Source organism: Maylandia zebra, linkage group LG1 (assembly GCF_041146795.1).
Source record: "Maylandia zebra isolate NMK-2024a linkage group LG1, Mzebra_GT3a, whole genome shotgun sequence".
NCBI lineage: Eukaryota > Metazoa > Chordata > Actinopteri > Cichliformes > Cichlidae > Maylandia > Maylandia zebra.
The window spans coordinates 27,011,422-27,039,182 of record NC_135167.1 but is presented as its reverse complement, the minus strand read 5'-3'; the positions used below and the strand labels follow the sequence as shown (position 1 = coordinate 27,039,182).

The 27,761-nt window shown below is 43.7% G+C and overlaps 2 protein-coding genes across 4 annotated transcripts; one reads left to right on the top strand and one right to left on the bottom strand.

Annotated features, from left to right (window-relative positions):
• Positions 1–310: 310 nt before the first annotated feature.
• On the top strand, positions 311–7,884 carry atic (5-aminoimidazole-4-carboxamide ribonucleotide formyltransferase/IMP cyclohydrolase). The gene is made up of 15 exons (XM_004543398.2): positions 311–484; positions 674–800; positions 924–1,067; positions 2,325–2,413; positions 2,520–2,671; positions 5,030–5,186; positions 5,266–5,391; positions 5,483–5,590; positions 5,688–5,773; positions 5,867–5,956; positions 6,214–6,339; positions 6,413–6,505; positions 6,587–6,769; positions 7,242–7,397; positions 7,518–7,884. Exons 1-15 carry the CDS (start codon positions 466–468, stop codon positions 7,635–7,637), a joined length of 1,776 nt encoding a protein of 591 aa, XP_004543455.1. The 5' UTR covers positions 311–465; the 3' UTR covers positions 7,638–7,884.
• A 360-nt stretch (positions 7,885–8,244) lies between these two features.
• On the bottom strand, positions 8,245–27,024 carry fn1b (fibronectin 1b). Of its 3 annotated transcripts, XM_012916967.5 has the most exons (46): positions 26,676–27,024; positions 26,338–26,463; positions 26,000–26,131; positions 25,626–25,757; positions 25,155–25,292; positions 24,925–25,071; positions 24,659–24,826; positions 24,281–24,463; positions 23,929–24,105; positions 23,386–23,541; positions 23,148–23,276; positions 22,869–23,012; positions 21,598–21,719; positions 20,683–20,851; positions 20,417–20,593; positions 19,697–19,825; positions 19,517–19,606; positions 19,233–19,427; positions 18,151–18,429; positions 17,779–18,042; positions 17,580–17,674; positions 17,177–17,345; positions 16,873–16,959; positions 16,514–16,705; positions 15,532–15,810; positions 15,129–15,320; positions 14,955–15,044; positions 14,137–14,403; positions 13,899–14,015; positions 13,649–13,810; positions 13,406–13,561; positions 13,177–13,293; positions 12,802–13,071; positions 12,521–12,708; positions 12,355–12,442; positions 12,082–12,261; positions 11,907–11,996; positions 11,148–11,336; positions 10,961–11,050; positions 10,140–10,576; positions 9,920–10,058; positions 9,666–9,827; positions 9,454–9,579; positions 9,251–9,357; positions 9,066–9,158; positions 8,245–8,934 (listed from the first exon to the last, which is right to left on the bottom strand). In XM_012916967.5, exons 1-46 carry the CDS (start codon positions 26,815–26,817, stop codon positions 8,857–8,859), a joined length of 7,359 nt encoding a protein of 2,452 aa, XP_012772421.3. In that variant the 5' UTR covers positions 26,818–27,024; the 3' UTR covers positions 8,245–8,856. The 3 variants fall into 3 exon arrangements, with proteins under 3 accessions (XP_012772421.3, XP_004543452.3, XP_076740127.1); XM_004543395.5 differs by lacking the exon at positions 15,532–15,810; XM_076884012.1 differs by lacking the exon at positions 26,338–26,463.
• Positions 27,025–27,761: the final 737 nt, after the last annotated feature.

Sequence of the window (27,761 nt, the reverse complement as noted above, 5' to 3'; positions counted from 1 at the left end):
ATTTTGAAATGACATCAAGACAACATAGCTAGTTACTGCTGTACTGATGATATGAATGTGAAATTCATAATTTACACAGTCTCACATTTCAAGACATAAATCTAAAGGTAATTGGAAATACTGCTGTCTATTAGTGAGTGTGTGTGGTCATTCTTATTATTTGCAGTAGTACTTATTGTTGTTGTTGTAGTAATATTTTGTGTTAATTGCGTTTTTCTAATGTAAATGCGCATTTTCTGCGCCGTTTTGCTCTTTTGGGTGCGCTTGTGTGCGAGGGGCGGGCCGGCTTCAGAAGGGCGGGCGTTCGTAGTTTTGAAGCGCATGATGAAGCCGTGAACAGCCTGCAGCTTTGCCTCAGCCTCCTCTGCATCGTTTGCTAATTGTGAAACTGGGAGAAGCGTGAGCAGAGAGCCAGCCGACGCTCAGACAGACAGACTGCCCACTGTGAACACTGTGACCGTGAACATGGCTTCCTCGGAGCTTGGTGAGTTTCTCTGAGCATGAAACAAACTTTCTGAGTTTTGGTGTTGCGACATGCAGGCTGCTAGCTGACTGGCTAACATTAGCCAACGTGGTTAGCTCCACTTCACTAAAAACGGGCATTTATTCTTCGTTTGCGTTTGTAAAATGACAACAAGTCCTGGGTTAAAGCTCTGCTCATCTGTCTTTGCAGCACTTCTGAGTGTTTCTGACAAAACTGGACTGTTGGACTTCGCTAAGAGGCTGGTGGGTGTGGGGCTGTCTCTGGTGGCCTCAGGGGGCACAGCCAAAGCCCTGCGGGATGCTGGACTGGCCGTCAGGTGGGTGCTCCACTAGCCCTTAAAGTCAAAGCCATAGGCGTCCACATGTACTACTGCAGTACTGTAGATACCTGCAGCATGTGAGGCCTTCTCTAAGTTCTCAGAGTCTCTGCTTTGTGTCAGGGATGTGTCTGAACTGACTGGACATCCAGAGATGCTGGGCGGCAGAGTGAAGACCCTGCATCCTGCAGTGCATGGAGGTATCCTGGCCAGAAAAACACCCAGTGACACCGCTGACATGGAGAAGCTGGGCTACAGCCTGGTAAGGTGAGACAAACACAGCAAACAGAAATGGGCAAAAGCTTTCTCAAGCATGTAAAATACTCTGATGTGTACAGTATGCTGGATGTTTGTGTGTACTTGCAGTAGAAAGAGAAGGCTGAGTGGAAATGAAACCCTTGTGCACATGTGACCCATGTGGAGTGCAGGCACGTGCTTTTTAATCAAGAAGCATGTCGAGTTGATTTGGCTGCTGGATAATTGGAAACCTGCTGCCCGTGCATGCTCATCCTGTGACTCCTGTTCATTGGAAGAATGATTCGATTTCACTGTGTCCTCAGTGGAAGATTAAACGACACGTGATTGAAGTTTAGCAGATGACTGTTTCTTAACAACTTTTTTTTTTTTCTTTTAAAGACAAGAAAATCAGTGGATCCTGTTGTCGGTGTGCAATACTTGCTTTTTTTCTTTTTTTGTCGGATTTTTTAAAATGTTTGGCAACATATGAAAAAATGCTGAAACTGCAGTAAAGTTAATGGATTTAATGATTTCATTTACTGACTGTTTACACAAGTAGTCATAAGACACGCTCGAGCAAAGCTTGTCTTGCTTTGTACTTTCTTTGGTAGTGGTCTCAAATGAAGAAGCGCAAAAATGTATTGCATGGACACACGATTAACCCCATTCAGTTTGTAACACCGTGCTGCAAAACACGATTTTGATCATTACAGGTTGAACATTAGAGCTTTTCAAACAGCAGGTGACCCTGCTTACTAATACCTACCACGAAAAATGCTCGGTGCCCACCAAAGATGTTTTATCCAGAACCAAAGGGAAGCACCAGCACGTTGATAAAACGATCTGTTTAACCAGTTGTGGTAATTTCATTCACATAAGTACCGGTATGTCAGACACTTCTGCTCAACAGAATCCGAGGAAATACGTGGATTTCTCTCAGACAAGTTGCAATAAGTTCGAGTTTATTATGCCTAAATGCATAGACTGAAAACACTATGCATGTATAAGAGAATTAACTGTGAACAGCTTGTTTTGAGCATGTGGATTCCCATGAACACCTTAGGTCTATGTAGGATCTCCCACTGAACTGATCTCCATCTTTAACTTATCTGAAGCTGGCAGAACTGCTGTGTAGTGTGCCTGCACAGCTGGATCAGTAAGAAGCAGCTGTTTAGCTAGAAAAATGCACCTGCATTTAAAATGTGAGGGCCATCAGTTCATTATTGTACTCCAGTGTTTGAAAGTTTTTAAGTATGAAAAGATTTTCCTTTGTTTGCCCTTTTCAAGAGTGGTGGTGTGCAACCTGTACCCATTCATAAAGACCGTCTCTAACCCGGATGTCACGGTGGAGGATGCCGTAGAGCAGATTGATATCGGTAATGCATAGAAGTGCACTCTTTGCTTGCCTGTCTTACTAATGATGAAACACTTATTTATTTGTGTACTCTGCGTGTATTGATAAAAACTGTTCTTTCTTCTCAGGTGGTGTAACTCTGCTCAGAGCAGCAGCCAAAAACCACGCTCGGGTCACCATTGTGTGCGATCCTGCCGACTATTTGCTGGTTGCCAAGGAGATGGAGAATTCGGCGGACAAAGACACGACCCTGGAAACTCGCCGGACTCTGGCCCTGAAAGTGAGTCTGTTTTGTTGCAAGCGTGTGACCTGATTTTTCTGAGAAAGGAATTTTAGGAAAATACAAACTTGTAGACTTTTTGAGGTGGGCTTTTAGATTTAAGGGTTTTAAGGTTATAATGCAGTTTTGGGGGGGGGCGGGGTTAAGGTGAGGGTTGGTTTTGGATTATGTTTTGAAAATGGGGTAAAAGGGCACAAGCTGTCACCTCTCCAAACGCATAATTTCTTTATGCGTTTCTGCTTTATCATACCTGTCAGAGGGAGGCCATTTAAAGTTTGTCATTCAATCCAATTTTATTTATATAGCGCCAGATAAGACTAGACAAGATAAAAACCCTACAGTAATACAGAGAAAATCCCAATAATTGAACAACCCACTGTGAGCGCACACTTGGTGACAGTGGGAAGGAAAAACTCCCTTTTAACAGGAAGAAACCTCCAGTAGAGCCAGGCTCATGGAGGGGCGGCTATCAGCCGTGACCAGGTGATCACATGAAGTCACATGTTTGCGTGTTGGTTGGCATACTGCAGTTTCAGAAATTCACATATCACGTTTTATATTTTATAAATTGCTATTTATCACAATATATTTGAAAATTTGCGATAAAGATATAACGGACGATATAATTGGCGCGAGACAAAATAAATACCTTACAATTCCACAACTTTATTAGTGCAAAAAAAGCCCCATCAATGTATTTTCACTTAAACAAGCAGCTGTTTTTTATGTGCATTAAAGTTATATAAAAATTTAACAGTGCAAATGCAAATTCCTTGCTGACAGTTTAACCAAAAGGCATTTCCAGTGGAAATTGGCCGACATATCCTCAGCATAACCATGTATAATATCCACAAAACTTAAAAGAGGTTATACACACACAATACGGTAATATTATGTTGAAGCACAGTACGTATCACTCCGCCAGGCTCCTGCCTGCGGTTGCCGTAATGCTCCGACAGTCCATCAAGCGGTGCGGGTTCGTAGCTTAGCAAAGTCGTACTAAAACATTTTTTGACAGATTTTCGAGCGCCGTGTAGCACATAAAATCGGTTCGAGGTCAGTAAACACAACCAGAATTCATACATAAGGCACACGGGATTATAAGGAGCACACAAAGGATTGATTTTAAGTGCGTCTTATTTTCCGAAAAACACGGTAATAACGACGGCCCGCTAGCATGCTCTACCAAAAATTGTCCTTTGGTGTGTATCTGACTTGCAAAAGCCAAACTAGTTCCACACCACTGAAGTTGCAGCATTTTTACAAACCAATTCTGGTTCATCTGTTTCATTCAACGATCCTCATTCTCCGTCACCGCCATGCTTTTTCTGCCATCTGCGTATGAAAACAAAGCATGTGCGTTTTCCCCATATTCTATCGCCATATTTCATTTTCTTATCATTGCCTAACATTAAACCGGTATTACAGTGAACGGTATGATATGACCCAGCCCTATGGGGGGGGGGGGGGGGGGGGTGTCTTTAATGCCTGATCATGTATTGAAGGAGCCATATGTTGAATGTGTGCGTGAATGGGTGGATGACTGGATATGTAAAGCGCTTTGGAATCCTTAGGGACTAGTAAGGCGCTATATAAATGCAGGTCATTTACCATATGTTACAGCTAGTTGCCTTCAAAACGATGTTGCTTAAACTTAAATTTTAATAACCAGTTGAGTCAAAGACCGTTTCCTGATGGGGTTAGTCATAATCCTGCGTGGAGAATTTTAAAAGTGCCGTTTCAGAGTTGATCACATGAGCCTCGAGCATCCATCCATTCTGTTCAGACTTGTTCCACTTTAAGCTCCATGCTGAAAAGAGACTTTTTGTTTGGAGTAAGAGGGGAAATCAAGCCTCCGGCTCTTTTTTATAAGGTATCGTTGCCAAAATAGCTGCTGCTGCTGTTGGAGTCTTGATGTGTGGGGACTTCAGGGAGTTTGCTTTCTTTTGATCAATCCTTTATAATCACAACATTGTATTACCCAGTGCTATTTTAAGCTGGCTTATGATTAAAAATAAAAAAAACAAAAGCTTGAGGGTGATCATTAAGGAGTTGCTACTCCCCCCGTGACTATTTGTTCTGGTTTTGCTATTTGCTCAGAGATGAGGGTCAGCGAGTCGAAGTCCAGGCTGTTTATCACAGAGTGATGAAATGTGTTTAACATTTGAGGAGCAGTGAACTCTAACCTCACAGTCTGACTGCACTGAGCTTTGAGTTAAATACTGTCCCACTTTGCCTGCAGCCCTTTTTTCTTGTGGAGAGATGGTTCCTTTCCTAAAACATCAGAAAGTGATGTAAGCAGTTTTTTTTGTTTTTTTTCTTCCTAACCTTTCTCTACTCGTTCTGCTTCCTGTGCAGGCCTTCACACACACAGCACAGTATGATGAGGCTATATCCGACTACTTCCGCGGGCAGTACAGCCGCGGCGTGTCCCAGCTGCCTCTGCGATACGGCATGAACCCCCACCAAGCACCCGCTCAAATCTACACTCTGCGCGCGGCTCTGCCGCTCACAGGTACCCTCACACCACGCCATGCCACGCCGCAATCTGTCCTTTAATGTCACCCATCCCCTTTTAACGTTCCCTCTCTTAGTGGTCAACGGTGCTCCTGGCTTTATCAACCTGTGCGACGCTCTGAACGCGTGGCAGCTCGTTAGGGAGCTGAAGAGAGCCCTCAGCATGGCTGCAGCGACTTCCTTCAAACACGTCAGCCCTGCTGGTAAGAAAGAAAGACCCCATTCAGACGCACTCTTACAGTTAACAGTGTCCACATAGATCTGACAATGAAAGCTGTCACCTTGTTTCTGAAGGAGCCGCAGTAGGAGTTCCTCTGACCGAGGAAGAGGCCAAAGTGTGCATGGTGCACGACATGCTGAAGGACCTCAGCCCACTCGCCACCGCCTACGCAAGGGCAAGAGGTTAAAAAGTCACCTGTATAGCTGATGCCCTGAAAATGATTGTGTGCTGGGCGCTCTCTTTTTTTTAATATGTTATACATTTACTCTGTGCCTCCAGGTTCAGACAGGATGTCTTCATTTGGAGATTTCATTGCTCTGTCAGATGTGTGTGACGTTCCCACTGCTAAGATCATATCAAGAGAGGTAAATAAGAGAGCAAGCTTTTTATTTTTTTTAATCATTAAAATTATAAAGATAATAATAATAATAGTATTTTTTGTGATGTAACATTCTTAGGTCTCAGACGGTATCATTGCTCCTGGTTATGATGAGGAGGCACTCAAAATCCTTTCCAAAAAGAAGAATGGCAACTACTGTGTGCTTCAGGTGAGGGCGCTGTTTCCCCACGTCTGTATTTGTCTCTGGTTTTGGAAGCATGTCTTTGGACGTACTGATTAGCTTAAAAACCTCATAATTCTCAGACACATGCAGATTGAATAACCTGCTCTTTTTTTTTTTTTTTTTTTTTTCTAGGCAGATAATGTAACTGAAGTAGTTGCAAGTCATACTGAAGATAAAAATGTGTACAGTACATGCATGCTATGTAAACTGGGTTATGGGTTATGTCCGTGCTTGTGTCTCAGATGGATCCTGACTACGAGCCCGACGACACCGAGGTGAGAGTGTTGTTTGGTCTCTATCTCAAACAAAAGAGGAATGGAGGACGTATCAATAAGGACTTCTTCAGCAACGTTGTTTCCAAAGGCTCGGTAAGACACTGAAGTGTGTTAACGTTTTACTGACTCGATCCAATCTGACATATTCTTCTCTTGTGTCCTAAAGCTCTCTGAGGAAGCTGTGCGTGACCTCACCGTGGCAACCATCGCCGTCAAGTACACGCAGTCTAACTCTGTGTGCTATGCTAAAGACGGACAGGTAAGAGGTGGCGCATAAATGAGGAAGGAATCCAGAGGAGCCTCAGTTGTTCCCCAATCTTTCTTCACCTGTGTTTTCCAGGTTATCGGTATTGGTGCAGGGCAGCAGTCTCGTATCCACTGCACTCGGCTGGCGGGTGACAAAGCTGACAACTGGTGGCTCAGGCACCACCCTCGAGTCCTGAGCATGAAGTTTCGCAGTGGTGTGAAGAGAGCAGAGATGGCCAACGCAATCGACCAGTATGTGAGCGACACCATTGGAGAGGTGAGGGAGTAACATTTGGAGACGTGCACTGTAGTTACCAGTGAGGAAAAAGTACAACTGTGTTTTTATTTTGTTTGGATGTAAACATTTCAAGACTGCATTTGTGTTTATGTGAATATTTAAAATGCGTACATGCAACCCTTTGTGTCTTAAATGCAAAGAGGAACTCAGCTTCTGACATGGACACAAATAAATATGCAGTTTTAAGAGTGTTTTGTACAACAGATGAAGAATTACTGTATTTTGCGAGATGTAAACACATCCAATGTTCCTGTGCATATTGAGGACTGAGGCACAAAGCAGCAGATTATTTTATTACGTTAATAGATTCTGACTTTTTGTATACAAAAGATTTAAGATGTTCCCACCTCTGATGTTCAATGTCATGTCTAATCCAACAGCATGCCAAGTTTGAGACTGTGTGAGTAAATGAAAACCTGTGTCCTGTGTATATTCTGTCCTGTGCCGGCAGGGCCCAGACTTGGAAGTTTGGAAGTCGATGTATGAAGAGGTCCCTGAGCTACTGTCAGAGACTGAAAAGAAGAACTGGATCAGCTCACTGCAGGCTGTGGCTGTCAGCTCTGACGCCTTCTTCCCTTTCAGAGATAACATAGATCGGGCCAAAAGGGTAAGTGCCTTGCACGAAGAACGTGTACATGCTGCACACGCCTTGTCAATCTCACTGCAACTTAAACCCTGGTCTTCCTGTCATAACTCACATTTCCTTCCTGTGTGTGTCTGTCTCCAGAGCGGCGTTCAATACATCGCAGCTCCAGCGGGCTCTGCTGCTGATGAGGTTGTGATCAATGCCTGTAATGAGCAAGGCATTACTCTGGTGCACACCAGCCTGCGACTCTTCCACCACTGAGTTCACTAAGCGTTGAGTTCGCTCTCAGTTTTGTGTCTTTACAAAGACGAAATAAACGTGTGCAACATTGCTGATCTTCAGACATTCCTACATTTAGCTGAACTGTAGAAACAGACGCACAATTTTGTAACACACTAAATACATTCCTGACTTGTGATCAAAATGTTCAAGAGTGTAATACTGTAACTGCAGCTGATCCTTGTAGGTCAGTCTTGCAACACTATGAAATAAACTTGGAGTTTGACTATTTTGTCTCTTTCATTGTGCTAACTGCGTGACACTGTTAGTCCATTGCATTAATCCAGACTCAAGGTCACAGTGCTTCATTGGGATTGCAGTGAGTCGTTCAGCAAAATTGAACTAGCGTGAAAAAGTGGTTAGTTAAATCACGATTCAGCAAAGGGAGCAATACATTTTTCACATGGGGCCAACCAGATTTGGATAAATGAATAAATGCAAAATATGAATAATCAAAAACCTGAAAATGTAAGTGTGACAAATATGCAGAAAACAGGAAGAGGGCAAATATTTTTTCTTGCCATTGTAAGCTTATTGTTGGCACCTTAACCCACCCCCCCAACCCTAATAAGAAAACACAACACCGTGGTAATGTTTAAGAATCTCTCCAGCTTTATTAAAATAAGGGACTTCTATTTGTCATCGGTAGAAACACTTTGGCACAAAGTACAAAAATAGAACGGTTTACATCCTTGTTCAACACATTCACACGATGAGATCAAAGGGATAAATTACCAGAACTTCAGAATGTGTCAATCACACACAGTGCGACCCCTCTGTAATGGAAGAGGGGCTACAGAAAAGAGAAGCACATTTTTGAGGACAGTTTCAGCAACACTGGTAACAACTACATTTTTTTAGCACAGTGCGTACTTTATGGGTTTTGGTCAGGATATAATTGGAAAAGAAAAAAAAATTAAATGGGAAACAAATGCCAACTTGACAGATGTGTAAATCTGACTGGACAAGTTCTAAATAACTTTAGAAAGTTGGGGGTTTCTGTTTCTAATACATCACAAGCCTGGAAGTCGACAGTGAATAGACTCAAGTGAAGATTAATGATGAGGGCAGCAGGGCAATGTGTCAGCAATGTGATAAGGCACTTAGTTTGTTTCATTGCAGACAGCGTGGCTTCTACAAGGTGAGACAGTGCAGCAACTTGACGGTAAGGGAGCAAAGCAGATGTCAGATGACCAGCTCATCATTCCCGAGGATTGTGAGGAACGTGTGCATCTGCCAGCAGTTCAGGCCGGAGGCACTCGATGGGGCAGTGAATGTTCTGGAGGATGAACAGTGGCACAGTTTTAAACTTTGACACGTGCAGACTGTTACACAACAGATTACTCCAATTTGAAAACTGATATTTACAGTTTGTATTATGTCTCCTGATTTTCAATACATTTCACTTACTTTGCGCAGTGTGTTGTCTCCATATCTGATTGGCTGCAGCAGACCGACATCGACATCGCCACCTGGTCTCCTGCAGTTCTCGCATCGCCAGCCCTAATAAAGGCAAGAAAAGCATTTAACCACGCCCTCTTCTGGATGATCCCGTATGATGTAACGAGAACACGAGGAAGGCTCACGTGTCTTACCTGTTGTCCTCCAAAGCACGTGCAGGTGCAAATAGAACCCAGGTACTCCTTCTGCCACTGGTTGCCCACCCGGTAAGTTTTGCCATCATCGTAACACGTGGACTCATCTGCGTGAATAGATATTTGGGTTAAAAATGACACGCAGCTCATTCACTTTGTAACAGCCACAGAACATTTCAATTAAAAAGTTAAAGAGGCCTTACGCGGTTCACACTTAAACTCTCCTTTGCCGTTTCCTAAACAAGTGCAGCTCATTAAGTTCCCGTTCTCTGAGCGACGGTCCCATTTCTCTCCAATTCTGTAGTTGTTGCCATTGTCGTGGCACCACTCTGAGAAGAACATACAGTAACCGAGTGAAACTTATTCAATTTCCATCCATGTACACGTATTGGGGAAAGATACCCTAAAAACCTACTTGATGAATCACATCTGAAGTGGCCGCTGCCCAGGCCCAGACACCTGCACGACAGCTTGAAGCCTGTCTCAGACATCCGCTCCCATTCAGCACCGACGTCGTGATGGGTGGCAGTAAAGGCATCATAGCACGTGTCTTTATTTGAGGAATCTCCCTCTGTAACTGAAGGAAGAAGAAAGTGGGGGAAAAATTAACCACGATGGGCTTCATTCAGTTTCCTTTAATAATCAGATACATCACAGCTGGAAGCTTACTTGTGTTTCCAGCAGTCACTGTCTGCTCCAGAATCTTGTGTTTTAGGGCCCCCAGGAGTGCCTCCACAATAACGTTATAGTCTGCTCCGGGAGTGAGTCCTAGCAGGGTAGCAGTAGTGGCTGTGCCTGGCAGGCGGACCTGGGTAGAGAGGAAGAAATCATAGCTTATTCTCATAAATGGGAATAATGAGAATAATTGAATAATGGACTGGCCCCTTACCTGGAACATCTTCTCATTTAGCTGTGTGATGGGATGACAGGACACCAGGTAGGCATTGCTCTGCCTATAAGGCTTCCAGGAGACGGTGGTCTGAGTTTGGGCCTCCAGCGGCACACTTGTCTCGTTAAAGAGTATGGGTCCAATGGGCATGTTTAGCTTCACAATGGGCTTTCTGCGGCCTTCTGCATCAGGAAGGGGCACAAACACCAGGGGCTCACGAACTTGGCCATAGGGAGAAAGTGGATTCCGATTATATCCGTTGTCTCCATTGTTGTTGTACTCTGTGTACTCCACATGCTGGCTCTGATCACCAAACCCATCCTGGCTATTGGTGCCCACTAACTGGACGTTGTTGTCCAGAGATTCAGGCACATCCAGCCTGCCATTTCCAGGGCGGTTAGGCTGGGGCAGAGGCAAAGGAAGCAAGGGGTCTTGAGCTGGCGGGAGAGACGAGGTTACGGAAGCAAGCAGGTTAGACGAGGGGGAGTTAAAGCAGAGCAGCTCTAACACATCTCAGCCAAAAGGGATGACGGATACGTAGCAATGCAACTCACTGCAAAGTGTGTCATAATGCACTATTACAAACACACAAGATATTTTGAATGACATTTGCGAGGACATTCAAAATAACAAAGTGGGTATTATCGTTTTAGATTTTGGAAACACACTTGAGCTAAAGCTTCATACAGCTCCAGCTGAGCAGATGAAAGCTGCCGTTTCACCCCTTAATCTTACCAGTAACTGACTCGAACTCTGAATGGATCCTTTTTACTTCACATTTGTCACCATACAGAGAAAAAAGTATCAGTATAAGTACTCACGAGTCCTGCTCCTGCCCACCAGAGGTGTGCTTCTCTGCGTGTTTTGGATGGCGATGATCTTGATGATGTACTCCGTGTCTGGTCTTAGATCTGAGCAAAGAAAAGGAAAACTGTTGTTTTTCCACACGTAATTGGTGTGTCAGGATAATCCTGCGTGAAGCTTTAAATGTCAAATAAAAGTACGTACCATCGATGGTGGCGTAGTTTTGGCCAGCGTGGGGTCTTGGGAAAAGCTCCTGTGGTCTTCCTCCTGACTCTTCATAGGTGACATAGTATCCTGTGATTTGCGTGGCAGGTGGCTGCCAGGTGAAGGAGATGGAGTAGGGGGTGACGGACGTAAACTGCAGGTTGGTGGGCGCCTGGACCAGCGGGTCAACTGTAAGGACAAATACGGCTGTTAAACTGCCCGAATGCTATTTTTTTTCTCTGTGTGTGCAAACTAGGATGTGACTTGTGTGAGGCTGAAGCTGCATTTGTTGTCACTTAACCCATTATCAAGATGTAAGATCATACAAGCAGCCTGGATTTATTTTGTAATTTTGGCTGTAAAATTACAAATTATTTCTCACTTTAACGCTGTAATGCCAGAAGTATCATATCTGATACATGCATTTCTGTGACCTCTACATCACGAGTGTGATTTTTTAATCTTTGAAAAACTGATGTACGCAATCAGATTAAAAATGCAAAACTGCCAGAGATTTAGGTGACCTCAAGCTGCTAGCCCCAAACAGGTCAGGAAACCTCGCATGCTTCTGCCTCTTCTAGTTGCAGTTGTCTCTTGAATTACATAACTTAAGGAAACCTGGCAGCAAACTGTGATGTGCAGATCAGTGTACTGTAACATTATGTAATGACAGAAATCAAAAACCAGAATATTACACTGAAATTAACATTTGTTTTAAAAAAAAAAGAAGCAGTTTTTAAACCTGGATTTTTGCATTACCTGTTTGAATTCTGAGAGTGAATGGGTCGCTCCTTGTGTTCCCACTCAGAGTGTACATGTTAACATTGTAAACAGTGTTGGGCCGCAAACCTACAACACAAAAACACACTTTAAAGCAAGACTGAAGCTCCAAAATCACTCTTTAAGACCTTAAATGCGTTAAAGTGTGGCGTACCGGTGAGGGTGTAGGTGTAAGCTTCACTTGGGATGGTCTTGGTGATGGTGGGATACGATCCACTCTGGGGAATGGCTTCAATAAGGAAACCAGTGAAAGGTTCCAGCTTGGAACGCCAGGTCAGTGTGAAAGAACTATCCGTTACTTTGATGACGCGCACGCGGCGAGGAGCACTCAAAGCTGCGTTGAGGTGAAACAGAAGCAATTTTAAAAGGATCAGTTACACCACGAGTGAGGTCTGCAGATGTGTCCATTTATGGCGCAGCACGTTACCTTGCAGCGTGGTGGCTTCTGCCTCCGCTGGTCTGCTTGTGACTGTGTTCTTCAGAGCGTAAACCTGCACCTGGTATGTGGTTGCCACCTACACAGTACACAGTTCATATTTACTCACTGACCCATTGTGGATCCATGTAAAGATTCACACATGAACTCCGCTTACCATGAGCCCTGGCACCACAACACGAGTGGTGTCCGGAGCAACGTTCATTTCTCTGTGAGGGCTGTTGATGTTCTTGGGGCTCACGACTACACGGTAGCCGGTCAGGCGCGCGTCTGGAGCTCGCCATGACACAGTGAAGGAGGAAGGACTGACCTCAGAGATCGCCAAGTTGGTGGGAGCAGGGATTACTGAAGCACAAAGACACAGTGTCAAGGCCAAAGTTTTAAGACGGGGATATCAAATGGAGACAAATGCTTTGGTGTATTTCTGCTTAGCGCTACCTGTGGCCTGAGTTCCCACCAACGGTGAGCTGGGTGCTCGGTCATGGAGGGCGATGACCTTAACAGTATACTCTGTTCCAGGGCGAAGGTTTCTCAGCACCACACTGTCCTGGTCCCCTCTGGGTGCTGGGCGCAGCTCTCTCTCACCTTCCTCTGCACTGGTGTACAAGACACGGTATGACGTTACTGCGCCGTCTGGGCTGTCCCAGGAGATGCGCATGGAGGTGGAGTCGATGTCAGAGAAGGTGAGCTCCTTCGGACGGTCCATAGCTGCAGAAAAAGAGAAAAACTGCCGAGTATAGCTCTAACATAGTGCAAGGGAATCCGGACAAATAAAGTTAGAGCTGAAAGAGAAGTGAATTAAGTGAGACTAACCAGTGACTGCATTTTCTATTAGCGGGGAAGACGGCTGTCCATTATTTCCCAGGGCATAGACACTCACAAGATACTCAGCAGTGGGCATCAGACCCGTGAAAGTCACCTCGGTCTGATCTGTAACAGGAGAGCAGAAAAGGAGCCAATAAGATGATGAGTGTTGTGTGTGAAAAATTAAATCATCATGGCAATCTGATTGTGAGCATCTGGCATTCCTTGCAGGCCTTACCAGGAGCCAAATCCTCCGAGTACGAGGGTCCCACGCCATTTTTGGGAATACTTGTGACTCTGTAGCCTCTGATTGGTCCCCGAGCAGGAGACCAACGTACTGTGATGGCATTGTCACTTATATCAGCCACCCGCATGTCAGGGGGGGCCTCGATATCTAAAGGAACAATGGATAAAGCTTTAGATTTACCATAAACACTCAACATTAAGTTGCTTTTCCAAAAATTTTCCCGTATTTCTGTACCAGTCCTGTGTGTTATGTAGACGGGAACACTGGTGGCGGGGTTATCGCCTCGTCCGCTAATTGCATAGACTGTGATGGTGTATTCAGTGCCGGGATTCAGTCCGGTGATGGTGGCAGTGGTCTGAGTGCCTGGGACATTAATCTCCCGAGGAGTCTCGCCACCTGAGAGGGCAGTAAAGAAGGCCCAAGTGTTAAACTTGTGTGGCTGACGTTAGAGGAAACCAAGAATTCAAAAATAAAATGTACAGACTTGTTCCTGCATAGGTGATCCTGTAGTTTCTCACTGAGATAGAGGGAGCATCCCAGCGTATGGTGACGGCGGTTGGGGTGGATCTTGTTACCACTAGGTCAGTGGGCGAATCAGAGACTGAAAAACATTAAATGACAGAATAGAGAAAATCACAGAGGATAATTATGGAGGAAAAAAAAACATTAAAACAGATGAGGAATGATCACGCCCACTAACTAAAAGAATAGGTGGGACTCACTTGTTGCCTGTGTGCCAGTCAGAGGCTGACTCTCCTGGCTGCTGCTCACAGCATACACATATATCATGTACTCGGTTTCAGGTGACAGTCCAGTCAAAGTGTAGTGGGTTCTGGTTGGGGGGAGCCTCTCATCCTTGGCATGTCCACCACTGGTCTTCTGATAGCGGATTCGGTAGCCCGTGATTCTAGCCTGTGGAGCTTGCCAGTGAACTGTAAAGGAGTCGGTCCGAATGTCGGAGAAGTCCAAGCCAGTCGGGGAATCCAGCGCTGGAAGAAAAATGTAGTGAAAAACTGAGATACATTTTCAGTTATATACAAAGATAATGCCAAATACAGTCTTTCTAGTAGAAATAAGCAAACGTTAATGTAAAATATGTGAAATGGATCAACTGATATTAATAAAAATCAAACAAAAAGTCACCAAATGCAGGCAAGCTTTAAACAGATTAGGTAACTCTGGAATAAGAGACCAAATATTTATTGTTGATATTATTTATAGTAGCATTGTAGTTATTCTGTTGTAGTTCATTCTGCAGGATATTACGCACTCATACATCTTGTCAATCACACTGTATTCACACTCTCGTTTAACACCCTTTTTACCCTAATGAACATCACATCAAGAAACTAGTGACTGAGATAATAAACTAATACCAGTGAAGTGAGAATTGGGATCTTTATAGACTCGTATGCTTCTTTTAAGTTTCCCCCCGCCCATCATTAGAAAAATGATGGACATTTCAGACTCGGGGGCTACAGCCATCTTTTATTTGCAACACCCTTGGTTCTTCTGTGAGGCCACCTGTGTAGATACTCACTGGTTTTTTGAGTCCCTGTGGCTGGTCTACTTTCTCGTTCACCATACACACACACCACACTGATACGATAGTCAGTGTTGGGCTGCAGGTCTGTGAAGATGATTGGTACAATTAGTATTGTTCGAGATGGAGCACAAGTCATTTTGCCTTTTCAAGCCTCTGAGTTCTTCTTACTTTGCAGCAAGTAGGTGTTGGTAGCTCCTCCAACATTGACCTCCTTGATGTCATTATCAGTGGATACAGGGTGATAACGGATAACGAACCGAGAGATGTCGTTTGGTGTGGCAATTCTGGGGACTGACCAAGTCACCCTAATGTGGTCAGGGCCCACTCCTCCAAACTGCAGGTTGGTGGGAGCTGGAATGGCTGTAAAAATGAGGAGTTATAAGCTATAGCTATCACTGGTAACGCAATGAGTTTAAGAAAATAACGGACGACTTCCAGTGGCACAAAGAAAATATCAGAGAAATGATTAAATTCAGATATTTACTGCAGTGTGGCACACTTAAAAAAGAATAAAGGTGCCTCAGATCAAGACCCAACCCCTCCCCAGTGATGGACTGAAAGAATAAATCACCAGCATGCGTTTGCTTTGTGTGTGTGGCCGGCTCGCTGTCCCCCTCTTCTGTAACAGTGAAGATACTGATGTCATAGTCCACACCGGGCTCCAAACCACGAATCGTGTAATAACCAGCAGATGCTTCCACCATATCTTGAAAAATTGGCAAGCTCTGGCCTGAAGCTACTACCACTATCCGGTAACCAATAATGGTAGTACTGTTCAGAGGGATCCAGCGTAGCCCAATGGTGGTGTCAGTAACGTCGACAAAGTCAATTTGACTTGGAGCGGGGATGTCTGAAAGGGTTAGGCATGTTGCAAAGCGCAAGCAAAATTAGACAGACAGAAAAGCCCCAATTATTTCATTGGTTATATCAAGAACATTCATTTAATTCCCGATAAAGCGTTCAGAGAACCTGGGTATAACAGTAACCATGCAAGACAATTACACATAACTGGATTGGAAAACATTCAGAATTAAAATTATAATTAAAGGTAAATATAAGGCAGTAATAATACTACTAATGGACGTGCAAAAAAATCCCAAAAATATTCACCCTACCAAGTGATAAACACGATTTCCATGCAAATGGTCAGTTAGCCAATAATCATGCTAGCAGTAAAAAAAAGCTGCATTAGACATTTGAACCAAAACTGAGCTTAAAGAACACTGACATTTAGATTTAAATTGGTTGCCAAATAGTGAGCTCCAGCACACAGTCCCATGGCTACCAAATGTGCAAATGGGTAATCTTTTCGCTAACTTCAAAATGTAAGTGTATTTTTGTACATAATGACATTATTCTTCTATCTAGTGGGTAAAAATTAACTAATGCAGCTTTAGTTTCTTCTGAAACTAGGCCAAGCTCTGTGGGGATGGGAGTAGCAGGGTCCATTTTCATTGAATGGGAAAATTATGTCATTTGTTCCTCACGATGAACCAGACACACTAGTCTTTGTGGCTTTCTACCACGTGTAAATGACTTCCTCTGGCTCCTACCTGTTGTGACAATAGTGGACACTGGACTGCTTTCCACATTGTCCTTGGTAGCGAACACGCTGATGTTGTACTCCATACCCAGAGTCAAGTGCTCTAGAACAACTGAGGTCTGATCAACTGCAACAATCTCTTCAAGGGAGTATCCTCTCTGGCCATTGGTTGGTCTGCTTGTCACTCGGTAGCTTGTAATACCTGCAGAGAGACGGGAAATATAACAAATTAATGAATTAATATTAGAAATCAAAAGGAAATACCAGGAACAGCTTTTTGTTCTAGTGAAAAGAAAAAAAACTATTTGAAGGCCAAGGTCTAGAGACCTTCTGTGATGTCAGTGCGTGGGGAGCAAAGTCAATATTTACCTGGTGTTTTGGAGGCTACCCAGTAGGCTGTGAGAACTCCTGTGTTCGGGTTGGACTCAAGTCTGAGGTCAGTGGGAGGAGATAGAGCTGCAACAAGAAACAGCAGACCATGACGCATTGAAAAAAAAAACTTCAGCGCAGCAAAAAATATCTGGCACAAAATCACGCCAAATGGTTTTAACGGCACTCTGTCAGCTCAGAGCAGACCGGATGATCGGTCACACAACTGGTTTTACAGTTGGTTTTGTTCAGCAGTCACCACAGTGCCTGGCTTTTTATTTGTGAAATTAAAACAGATACGCACAAGTGACAACATTGCGGGTGATGGGATTTCCGCGGTTCTGTCCATTGTAGATGGGCTGAACGCTGTAGGTGTACTGAGTTCCTGGAGTCAGACCATCTACATAAACACGTCCAGAGGAAGAGGTTTCTTCTCTGGGAGACTCGCCTTCCTCGCTGGGCAGCACAGACAGCTGGGGAAATAAAACGGACATGAGAAAAACTGGAGAATATGCTTAAAAGAAAAAAAATTAGAAACAATTAGCAATGGCCTAAAATCTGCCCACAGCAGAGAGTAAATATTAGACTCTTTGGATCTTTACGGTTCCGCTATGTTCACCAGTTAGCTTCTAAATGTGCTTGGGCACTGCTTGGAGATAAGTAGTTAGTGAACAGCTCCAGTGATTCCTTTAATGTAATGAGCTAACCTTGTAGCTGAACCTGTGGACGGGTATCCAGGTGACGATGATCGAGGTGTCGGTAACCTCAGTACTGAAAGTGGGAGCATTTCCCATCTGGGGAGCTGTAAGAAAGGGAAGAAAGGGAAGGGGGGGGGGACAATATTTTAAAATGATTGGAGCAATTTATTCCCATCTTTACTTGTGTTCGGTTTCTCCAAATACCGACCGGTGGTAAAGTATGTGGTGACGCCCTCGCTGAGCTCATTTTCGAGATCAGAGTAAAGGGTGGCAGTGTACTCCGTATCTGGACGTAGATTCCTCAGTAGGTACTGGGTGACCCTGCCTGGGATCCTCTTTTCAATGGGACTTGAGCCTTCGATGCTCAGGTAAAGGCGGAAACCACTGACAATGGCACGAGGAGCCTCCCAGACAATCAGTGCGCTGTCAGGGCCGATCTCAGTGAAGCGTACATCGGTGGGTGCATCAGGTTCTGGAGGAGGCAGAAAGCATAACACATGTAAGGCAAAAAAGATCTGTTGTGTTTTGGATAAAATCCCTGCGTTTATGTATTTGGGCTTTTTTCCAAAGTGGCACTTACTAGTAGCCTTTTCTCCTACAAGAGGCTCACTCTCCACTCCGCCGTTGATGGCATAGACGTAGAAGCGGTAAAGCGTGCCTGGCTGCAAGTGGGTGATCTCAGAGTATGCACTGGTGGAGACAGGCAGCCCCAGGGGCCTTACGTCAGTGCCATCAGACCCAACGGGGGAGAAAGTGACTCTGTAACCTGACACCTCATTGGGTGGACCGGTCCAGGTGATGGTGACCTTCGTATCTGAAACCTCGTAGAACTGCAGGTCTGTGGGGGCTTGGACCACCTCTGTGGAGAGGAGAGTGCTAGTTGACTAACAAGGGTCACAGTCAAACCTTAGAGTCTCCTCAGGAGTTTTTTTACTATGTCATTGGTTATGTTTGGAGACAGATGTGAACTTAATATTTATTTTACATTTATTAGGCCCCATAGGTAAAAACATAACCTTTAAAAAAAAATAAAACTCATACCTAAGTTATATATAATAAGTATACAGAGCTAAATATGCATTATTGGGTGCAAATATTACTGCTGCTTTTTAAAAATCTTTAATTTAATTGTACTTGGCTTAGATAAAATAGATGCTGTTAGCTTAGAGTCTAAAATGGAAATCCATTTAAAAATATTCTCAAAGATATTAGAATGATTTATGAATGATTTATGAATGATTTATGAATGCATCCTTGCTTTTCTAAGTGTTTTAAACTAAGTTTAAAGAGGTCACTGTTTTGCGGCCAAGTCTGATTTAAAAGAAGTCTGAGGTCCATAATATTTAAGGAGACAGGAAGAAAAATGTTACAATGGCACGGCTATAACCATAAAAGCACATTTTGACAAAGCCATGTTTTGACAAGCCCTCTTAACTGAGCAGTGAAAAGCCCTTTCTAAGGCCCTACAAGGAATCTCCAGCTGCAAGTATAAACTGAATCTGTTCAGCCTTCACAGACAGCCGAAAGGCTAAGAATCAACTAAAAAGAATCCTGAGCGACCTAAAGAACAGCATATTGTTCAAATCTTTCACAAAAAGAAAAATTAAGTTTTACAGTGCTAACTCGTGAATTGATTCTGTTTAAAAGGCATATTATGTCTACCTTGCGTAGGAGATCCAGCAGTGTTGACCTGTACAAAAACAGGCTCACTCTCCTGGTCCTCTTCCACGGCATAGATGCTGATGTTGTAAAGCAGACCGGGGCGAAGGTCAACCAGGGTCACGGACGTCTCTGACTCTGGGAGGGTCAGCTCTGTGCTGCTGCCTTCCACTGATGGTGTGTAAACCACACGGTAGCCTGCAGGCACAAGTATACAGTTATACACAAAGCCAGGATAAGAAAAAGGATTTATATCTCAAACAAATACAAAATAAATGGTTTGTTACCAGTAATAGGAGCCTGAGGTCTGGACCAGCTGATTTGGATGGAGGTTTCTCCCACTTCATTGACAACATGCCTAGTAGGTGCGTCAGGAGCTGCCCAAAGGATGAGAGGATCATTCTTTCAAACGCACTTGGTGACTATGAGTGTAACATCACGACAGTGGAGAAGAGAGCTTCTCCTACCTGTGGTCTGTGAGGTAGTGAGGATGAGGTTGGGCTGCCCCCGACTTGGGACCTCGAAGACGCTGACGTTGTATCTGCGTCCAGGCAGGAGATTACTGATGGTGACAGAGGTGGATGTGCGAGGAACATCTGGAACACAGTCAAAAGTCAGAACTCTGCATAATAATGGCAGAGCCTCCCAGAGCCATTAACAACCAGAAGAGTCTGTTCAGTGACAGGTTGCTTCTCCCAAAGACAAGAACTAACAGACTTAAAAACTCCTTTGTCCCACATACCATCAGACTGTTTAACTCCTCCCTGGAGGGGAGAGGGAGGGGAGACAGGAGGACAAAGGAGGGGGGACAACTAAGCTGTAGTGCCTCTTCACCTCACTGTGCAATACTTTTGTAAATAGTCAACGGTGCAATAGACTCAATACTTGAAATGTGCAATTCACTTGTATTTTTATTTTTATTCCTATTTATTCTATTTATCCCCTTCGTATATTTTATTTATATTATCTCTGTATTTATATATATATATATATATACATATAATATTCTGTAACTCTGTAACTTCTGTCGGTGCTGTGCTTTTTTTGGAAATCGAATTTCCCAGAGGAACCCACCCGAGGGATTAATAAAGTTCTATCTAATCTAATCTAATCTAATAAAAACTGAATTGATCTGCAGGAAATATGGAGGCATTACGGAGGTTTCAGGGATGGTCAAAGGCTCTCACCCAGAACTTTAGGCTGGGACCCCTCCTCACTGAGCTCATACTCCACCCTGAAGCCAGAGATGGTTGTATCAGCTGATGTCCAGGATACAACAAAGCTGTTTGAGGTGATTTCTGTCACAGACTCGGAGGTGTCCAACACAGGTGGAGGTGCAGTCGTCTCTCCCTCATATGTCTCCACTTTTGAAATTAAGGAGCATGGCGTTATTTTAAATATTTCTTTAGATGTGCTGCTTTGGTGTAGCCATGTAGCTGTACAGCATACTCACAGGAGCCAAGGTTAGTAGTGAAATCAAAGCGCGTGACCTCACGGCGTCCATAGTTCTGAATGCTGATGAGCTGACCCTCATAGGTGATGCCTGGACGCAGCCCGCTAATGGTGTAGGAGTTGATGTTGCCCGGGATGGTGACCTCTCTCCAGGGAGAACGGGTGTTTTTCTGCAGATTAGCGATAACGAGAGGTTGACAAGTTTAAACCTTTTAATCTGTGAAGATAAAGAAGAGGTACTCAACAAGAACTTTTCAAAAGCGCTTAGGGAAAAAATAGAGATTTAAACATCTATATTTACTTTATAATGAGGTAAAATCCACCTGTGGGCAAAGACAGTTATGACTAAATAAATCAAAAGGGTGTGCAGTGGAGTCATTAATTAGCTCTGGGAAATAAACCTGTGGTCTGTATATATTGGAGACTGGGCAGCCATTCAGTGTCAGCTCTTCCATTAGGAGTATGTCAACTGGCTTTGAACTGTTAGAAAAATATAAACTTTTCAAGCAGGTTTTAGACTTTGAGTGGCTTTGCTGTCCAAGAAATACAGTCCAAACCCATAAAGCGGAAGCAAGTTTGACTTCAGTTGAAGTTCATTAACATCTCAACCTGCCTCAAGACGTCTTTGAGGTCTTCAAAGAGAAAAAACAACAACACTGGATGTTTATCTGGGAATCTGCTAAAAACCGGTGTCTGCGTGTACAGACTGCAAAGGCAAGTAAGTTTACCCTCTAATCACTTTGTTTGTTCAACCTTCAGACTTCACCAGAGGCACTCACCCTCAAACACAAATGTATCCGCCTTTACTAAATGCTACTATTCAGCAAAATTAAAGCCCAATTTTGAGCAAAGAAATACGACTCGCTTTCATTTCTGGAGGCAATTTGTAACCGAGGGAAGCGAAAGTGAGACTCACAACTCTCCATTTCAGGATGTACTGGGTGATCTGAACAGATGAAGGGGCGTTCCACTGAATAGGGCGAGAGTCGGACTGTTTCCCAGCCTCTGTGATGATCACCTGGATTGGTCTGCGGCCATCTAAGGAGAAAAAAAAAAGATTTAGGAGAAGACATCAGGAGTAAAGGAAAGGGTGGAAGTGAGAAGATTTTTTTTCACATAACTTAACAGCATTGTGTGTAGGGAGTGTGGGTGAAAGTTGGCTACTTTTCGGTGAGTTCTGTCAGAGGGCGTCATTGCTCGGGGACAGAATCAAACCACCAGACGATGCTAAACCAGCTCAAACACCCACAGACATTTTCAAGTCAGATATAACGTCTGCATACTATATTCATCATGGTTTATCTCGTCTCTGTTCCCTAGAGAACACACACACACCCATAAATAGATAGACAGACAGACAGGTAGGTAGGTAGGTAGGTAGGTAGGTAGGTAGGTAGGTAGGTAGGTAGGTAGGTAGATAGATAGATAGATAGATAGATAGATAGATAGATAGATAGATAGATAGATAGATAGATAGATAGATAGATATAGGACTTCCTGATTGCGTGAGATTCATTTAGCAAGGTCAGTGTTGTTTGATTCAAGGCTCACAAAGCAGTACAAATTCCCCCAGGCAGGAAGTGACTGCCTTCTAAGCCCCTCTCCCTTGTTCAGCAATTCACCTTGTTCCAGCTTAGCAAGTCAACAAAACATCATTCAGCATCAGACAGACAGGGTGCCTCCAGCTTGCCAAAATTTCAACATTCGGCAGACTTTAAAGTTACGCAATAAAAAGAAACCCACAAACTCCCACTTCCCTCCACCTGTCTGGCAAGGTTAGGATTAAGTGGGAGGAAGTCAATAATTAATGGGAGTTGGTTTAGTACAGCAAACATTAACTGAGCACCAAAATCCATATAGGTCGGTGGAAAAGCTAAAAGAAAGGACATTCAGACCAATGGTTACAAATGAGAAAAGCTTTAGGTTTAGGATGTTCTTCAGGCTAAATTTTCTACCTGTTTGTTTACATTCTGGCTCATTTTTGACCACAGAAGTCCCTTAGATGCTGAAGAAACTATTTTGAATAAGTCGATCTGGCCACGGTGGAACACCTAAAATGCCAAAACTAAGCATTCAGAATGGCAGTCCAAAAAATCAAAGGGTATCAAAAGTAGCTACTCCCATCTTTCATGTACTCTCTATGACTCAGAACATGTGGACTTTTAAAACAGAGCTGTGCATTTTTACCTTGGTAGGTCTGCTGGGGCTCGCATCTCATTTCTCCAATCCCATTGCCATAACAATAACAGCGGTAGTAGATGCCATGGATGGCTTTGTCCCACGTCTCGCCGATCTGATAGAACGTCCTGGTTTGTGGTTCTTGACACTGATCTATTGCAGAAAACACAAGGAGACAAAAGAGTGGAGCAGATGGGACAGACGACAGCGGGGTTGTTTTTCTGAAGCTGCAGCAGTTCTCAGTATTTAGTCCCCAAAAAGCCAATCAGTAACGAGCCGTGAACGTACCAATAGCGTCACACTTCCAGTATCCACGTCCTTGTCCGAAGCAGGTGCAGTTCATCATGTAGCCTTGGTCGTGGCGCTTGGTGAATTCCTGGTTAACTTCATAGGTCAAACCATCAACTATACACTGATCTGGATGCACAGAGAAAAGACAGGAAGATGAATTATTTAAACTTTCACATTATTCGCAAAGTATTTGAAGACAAAATATAAAAGGTTTTGTTAGATTTAGCCCTCTGACCTAAAAGCTGTGAGTAAGCAACACAGTTCCACTCCCCACGGCCATTTCCCAGGCATGTGCACTGCATCATGTGACCCAAGACGTCATGGCGTTTGTCCCACTTGTCGCCCACACGGCGCATCACTCCATCACTGGTGGTGCATACCTCTTCATGAGCTAATTACAGAAGGAAACATAAAAAAGCTATCAGTGTGTTGGTACATGTATACATTCACATGGTGCTGCGTATGTCCAGACACAGAGTTTTTCTTGGTCCACTTCAACCCAGAATTTGTATGTTACTGTTACGTAACAGCCTTAATAGCATCATCACTCTCCCATGACCTCTTTAAGTGCCAATTATTTACTCCCCAATTGTCTACAAGTGAACCTTGCAACCAAATCATCATTATAGTCTGTGAGAAACGACTTGATGAGAAGAAGGCAAAAAGCATTTTGTGCAATCGGAACAAAAATGGCAAAAGTATTTAAATGCCCAGCTGTGTTATATAACAATATACCAGTTCAGTACCTTCAAATGAGAAAAACAGCAAACACACTCACCAGCCATGGGACAGAATCCAAAACGCTGTTCTGAATCATAGTCGTAGGTGGTGCCACACCATCTCATGTTGTCACGGCGCCCATCGGTGGTGCAATCGGTGTAGTTGCGACCGCTGTAGAGGAAGGGAAAGTGGCACAGGGCCCCATTGGAGTTCCCACCCCGTGTTGTCACAATTGCTGGATTCAAGAAAGTACACATACAAGTTAATGCATGCTTAATTGGCTCTAACCACACAATTATTCACACAATCTTTATTATGTGAGTGGATAAACTAAAGATGCTAGACAACAGTAACTGCACATCAATTTTTGGGACAAAGTTGCCGTTTACATCTATGTTCCTGAGTCTCACCATTCTTTTCAGTGCAGAAAGAGTACTGCTGGTCTCTCTGATAGTCTGAGGTTGTAGAGCACCACAGCTGCCCATCTGAACGTCCATCTGAGGTGCAAGAGTAGTAGGTCTTCCCCATGAAGACAAAGGGGAATACACAGGGTTGGCCATCAGAGTTCCCACCGTACACCTGGTTCCTGGCCTCTGTGGGAAAAGGGGAGGGAGGGTGGGAAAAATGACTTCAGTATACCATTCAAAGAGCAACATGCAGAGCTGAATGGAACCAACAGAAAATTACAAAAGACTGCAATTTCTCTGGGATTGACTCCAAGAGCCACTTGAGCCAGCCTCAAGACTTCTGTATTAAAATACCCAATTTTATTTGCTTCTGGTACACACCCCATTCTTGACAGCTGACTCCATTGCCCAAACAGGTACAGAGCATCTGTTTGCTGCCCTGGTTTTTGATCCAGCGCTGTCCATCGTAGTAGTAGGCTCCAGAGTCGGTGCGACAGGTTCTCTCAGCGGGAAGCTCAAGCTGCCGGACTGGGGTCAACACAACTCTGGCTGTAAACACATTTTAAAAAACAACCAACGTCAGGTCTGTTAACAGCGACAAGCTCAGAGCTCTTGTTGAGCACTGGTTTCTGATTTACAAGTCTCACCTCTTCCTGAGCTGTGTCTTTCACACTTTGATTCTCCTCTGCCGTTTCCTAGGCACACACACTGCAGGCGATGTCCGCTTGTGTCAGTCCTCGTCCATGTGTCTCCAATACGGTAGGACCTCCTTGTATCCTGGTCATTGCAGCGGTCTGGTTGGTGTACAACAGTGGTTAGTAGCTGCCCCTGAAGAAAAGCTTGCATTTGTGCTTGTGTATGTTTGGATTCTGCTTACTTCTTGAGGTGCATGTGATGCGTCCATTCCCCTCGCCCATACAGGTGCAATCCAGCATCATCCAGCCTTGGTATGGCTTCTCCCAGGTGTCTCCTACAGCATACGTGGCAGCTAAGCTATTGTCATAGCACCTTTCCCCTGCAGAAAAATAAACAAATTTTGATTTACTGAATATGCAGAATCTAAATCACACTGGGCAATTTGTATTAGACATAAACCAAACAAAAATCAATAGCTGGAGTGAAAGATGAGCAAATCAGAGGACATGCTGTCTCACTCGCTTATCTTGTTTGACTGGACTCATGTCAAATATTTGCAGTGGTATCAAAGAGTTACGCTTCTGGGAAATGTGTGTGTGTGCATCCATGTTTGTGTGTATGATGAATATATAAACTTTGATCTTTTGCAATATTTTACATTTGTCTGCTTTTCATAGTTCATTTGTGAAATTTTCTTTTCTGCCCTGCTCACCGAGAGGTTTGCATGTCCACTCTCCTTTGCCATTTCCAAGACACACACACTCCAACATGTAGGCACCGGTGTCATGAGGCCTCTGCCAAGTGTCCCCGATTTTATAAGACCTCCCACCATCGTGGCATCGATCTGTGAATGACAAAATGTGAACTTGCTGATTTCAAAGACCTCTTGTATATGCGAGATGGCACACATATACAAATTCTGGTTCAATAATTAAAACTTAATTTCAGGAATAAACTGAACCATGCAGAGGTATTGCCATATGTGTCATGCACTTTGACAAAGAAAAAACTACCATGCTAAGACATACCACTCCAGCACATTATGCTGTTTCAACAAGGTTAGTATTTGGTATTCTAGGAACTCACGCGCTATTGTGCAGCTGATCTTGCCGGAACCAATGCAGGTGCAGTCCCAAGTCATCCTCTCATGTAATCTCTCATAGGTTTCACCCACCTGGTATGTCCGGTCATTGTACTTATCATAACAGGATTCCTCCACTGAGAGGAAAAAACAAACAGCACAAAGTTAAAGAGGCTCTTACCGAGAAGCTGTTCTGGAGTCTTCTCTTGCTGCGTAAAAACGCACAACATCTGTGCCTTTCTCCGTGTATTCGTTGCTTTTTGTGTGTGTTTTGTTTTTCACTTGTCGGGATCAACACAAGAGTCGTGAAACAAGTGATAGTGCACTACAAAGACGCACTAACCTTCAGGCTTAGTTTTACACTTGATGCCTGCTGCTCCACTGCAGGTGCACACCAACGTGCTACCAAGGTAACGTTTCTCCCACTGTTCGTTCACTCTGTATGAGCGACCGTTTTCCTCACAGCCGACTACAAATAATATATTATTAAACATTTTAACAGTAGAATGAACATTAATCTTTTTGTTTGCTTTGGCTCACATGGAAAGAAACATATCGAAATCACGTGTTTCTTTGTTGTTGTTGTTTTCATTTAACACAAAACGCACTAGAAATACCTTTCTAATGCATGAAGTTACACAGTCAGGCCCCCTGAATTCAAGAATAAGTTCTTGTACCAACCTGGATTAATAGCCGATGTATCGTGAAGCTCGGGATACACCTGATACTGGCCAGTTTGTCTTTTGTTCTTCTTTGGCAAGCCGTGAACTGCGCTGCTTACGCACAGCGCAAGCAGTAACCCTGTGAGCGGGCTACCCTTCATCTTATGGAACGGATATTTCAATGAAAAGCAGAAAAAACTTAGATGATGGGGAAAAAAAGCAATAGCAAAAAGTAAAAAAAAGCAAGTGAAGTATTAAAGGGCTTGGAGAGAGCTGGTTCCTGCCCCTTATTCTCAGCTACCTCGACTGCTCCTTCTCGGCAGTTCACTTGGCCGAATCGCAGCTGGTGCGCCAGACCTAGCAGAGGGCTGCGCGCTGGTTATATACTGGGACCGCCACAGCAGCAGAGGAGGGGTTTAACGGGAGACTGGAAGACCCGCCCGACAAAGTGTGAGCAATACTTATAATCCTCATTTTGAAGAAAAAACATCAAGCAATGAAGATAAATAAGCTTCTGTAATCTGTTCATCTGCACACATGCTGCCCTGTGTAGGGTTGGGAAGTCACGTTGAGGCGCAACAATTCAGTGCGAGTCTTACATAACCGCAAAAAAAAGAAGAAGGAGAAAGAAATGCCCATAACATTTGTTATACTGTAATCCCAGAATTACACAGTAATGGCCTCATGCTATAGTTTCTATAATTCCCACACCACTCTCCTACATGGATTTGTGCAGCTATTGGGACCTATGGATCTAAACTACGGATTGAACATATTTTACATTAAATTATAATTTAAAAAAAAATAAAACTGCAGTATGTGAATTTTACCCAGCTTGGCACAGAGTCGATAAGTAACAAAAAGTGGAACTTTATGCCTCCACCATGTCTGCTCACGGAGTTCACAGACGTATATTTTTTGTCCATGCTATAACATCTGGTATAATCATCATTTTTTCTTTAATGTTACGTGATTTTGTTTTAATCTTATCTTTATTCCTAAAACTGATGCTTCTTTTCGAAAATACTTAAAAGTAAGTAACTTTAAAATACCAGAATTCTTTAAGGATTAAATGGATATGCCTACTGCTATTTTTCTTTTCTTT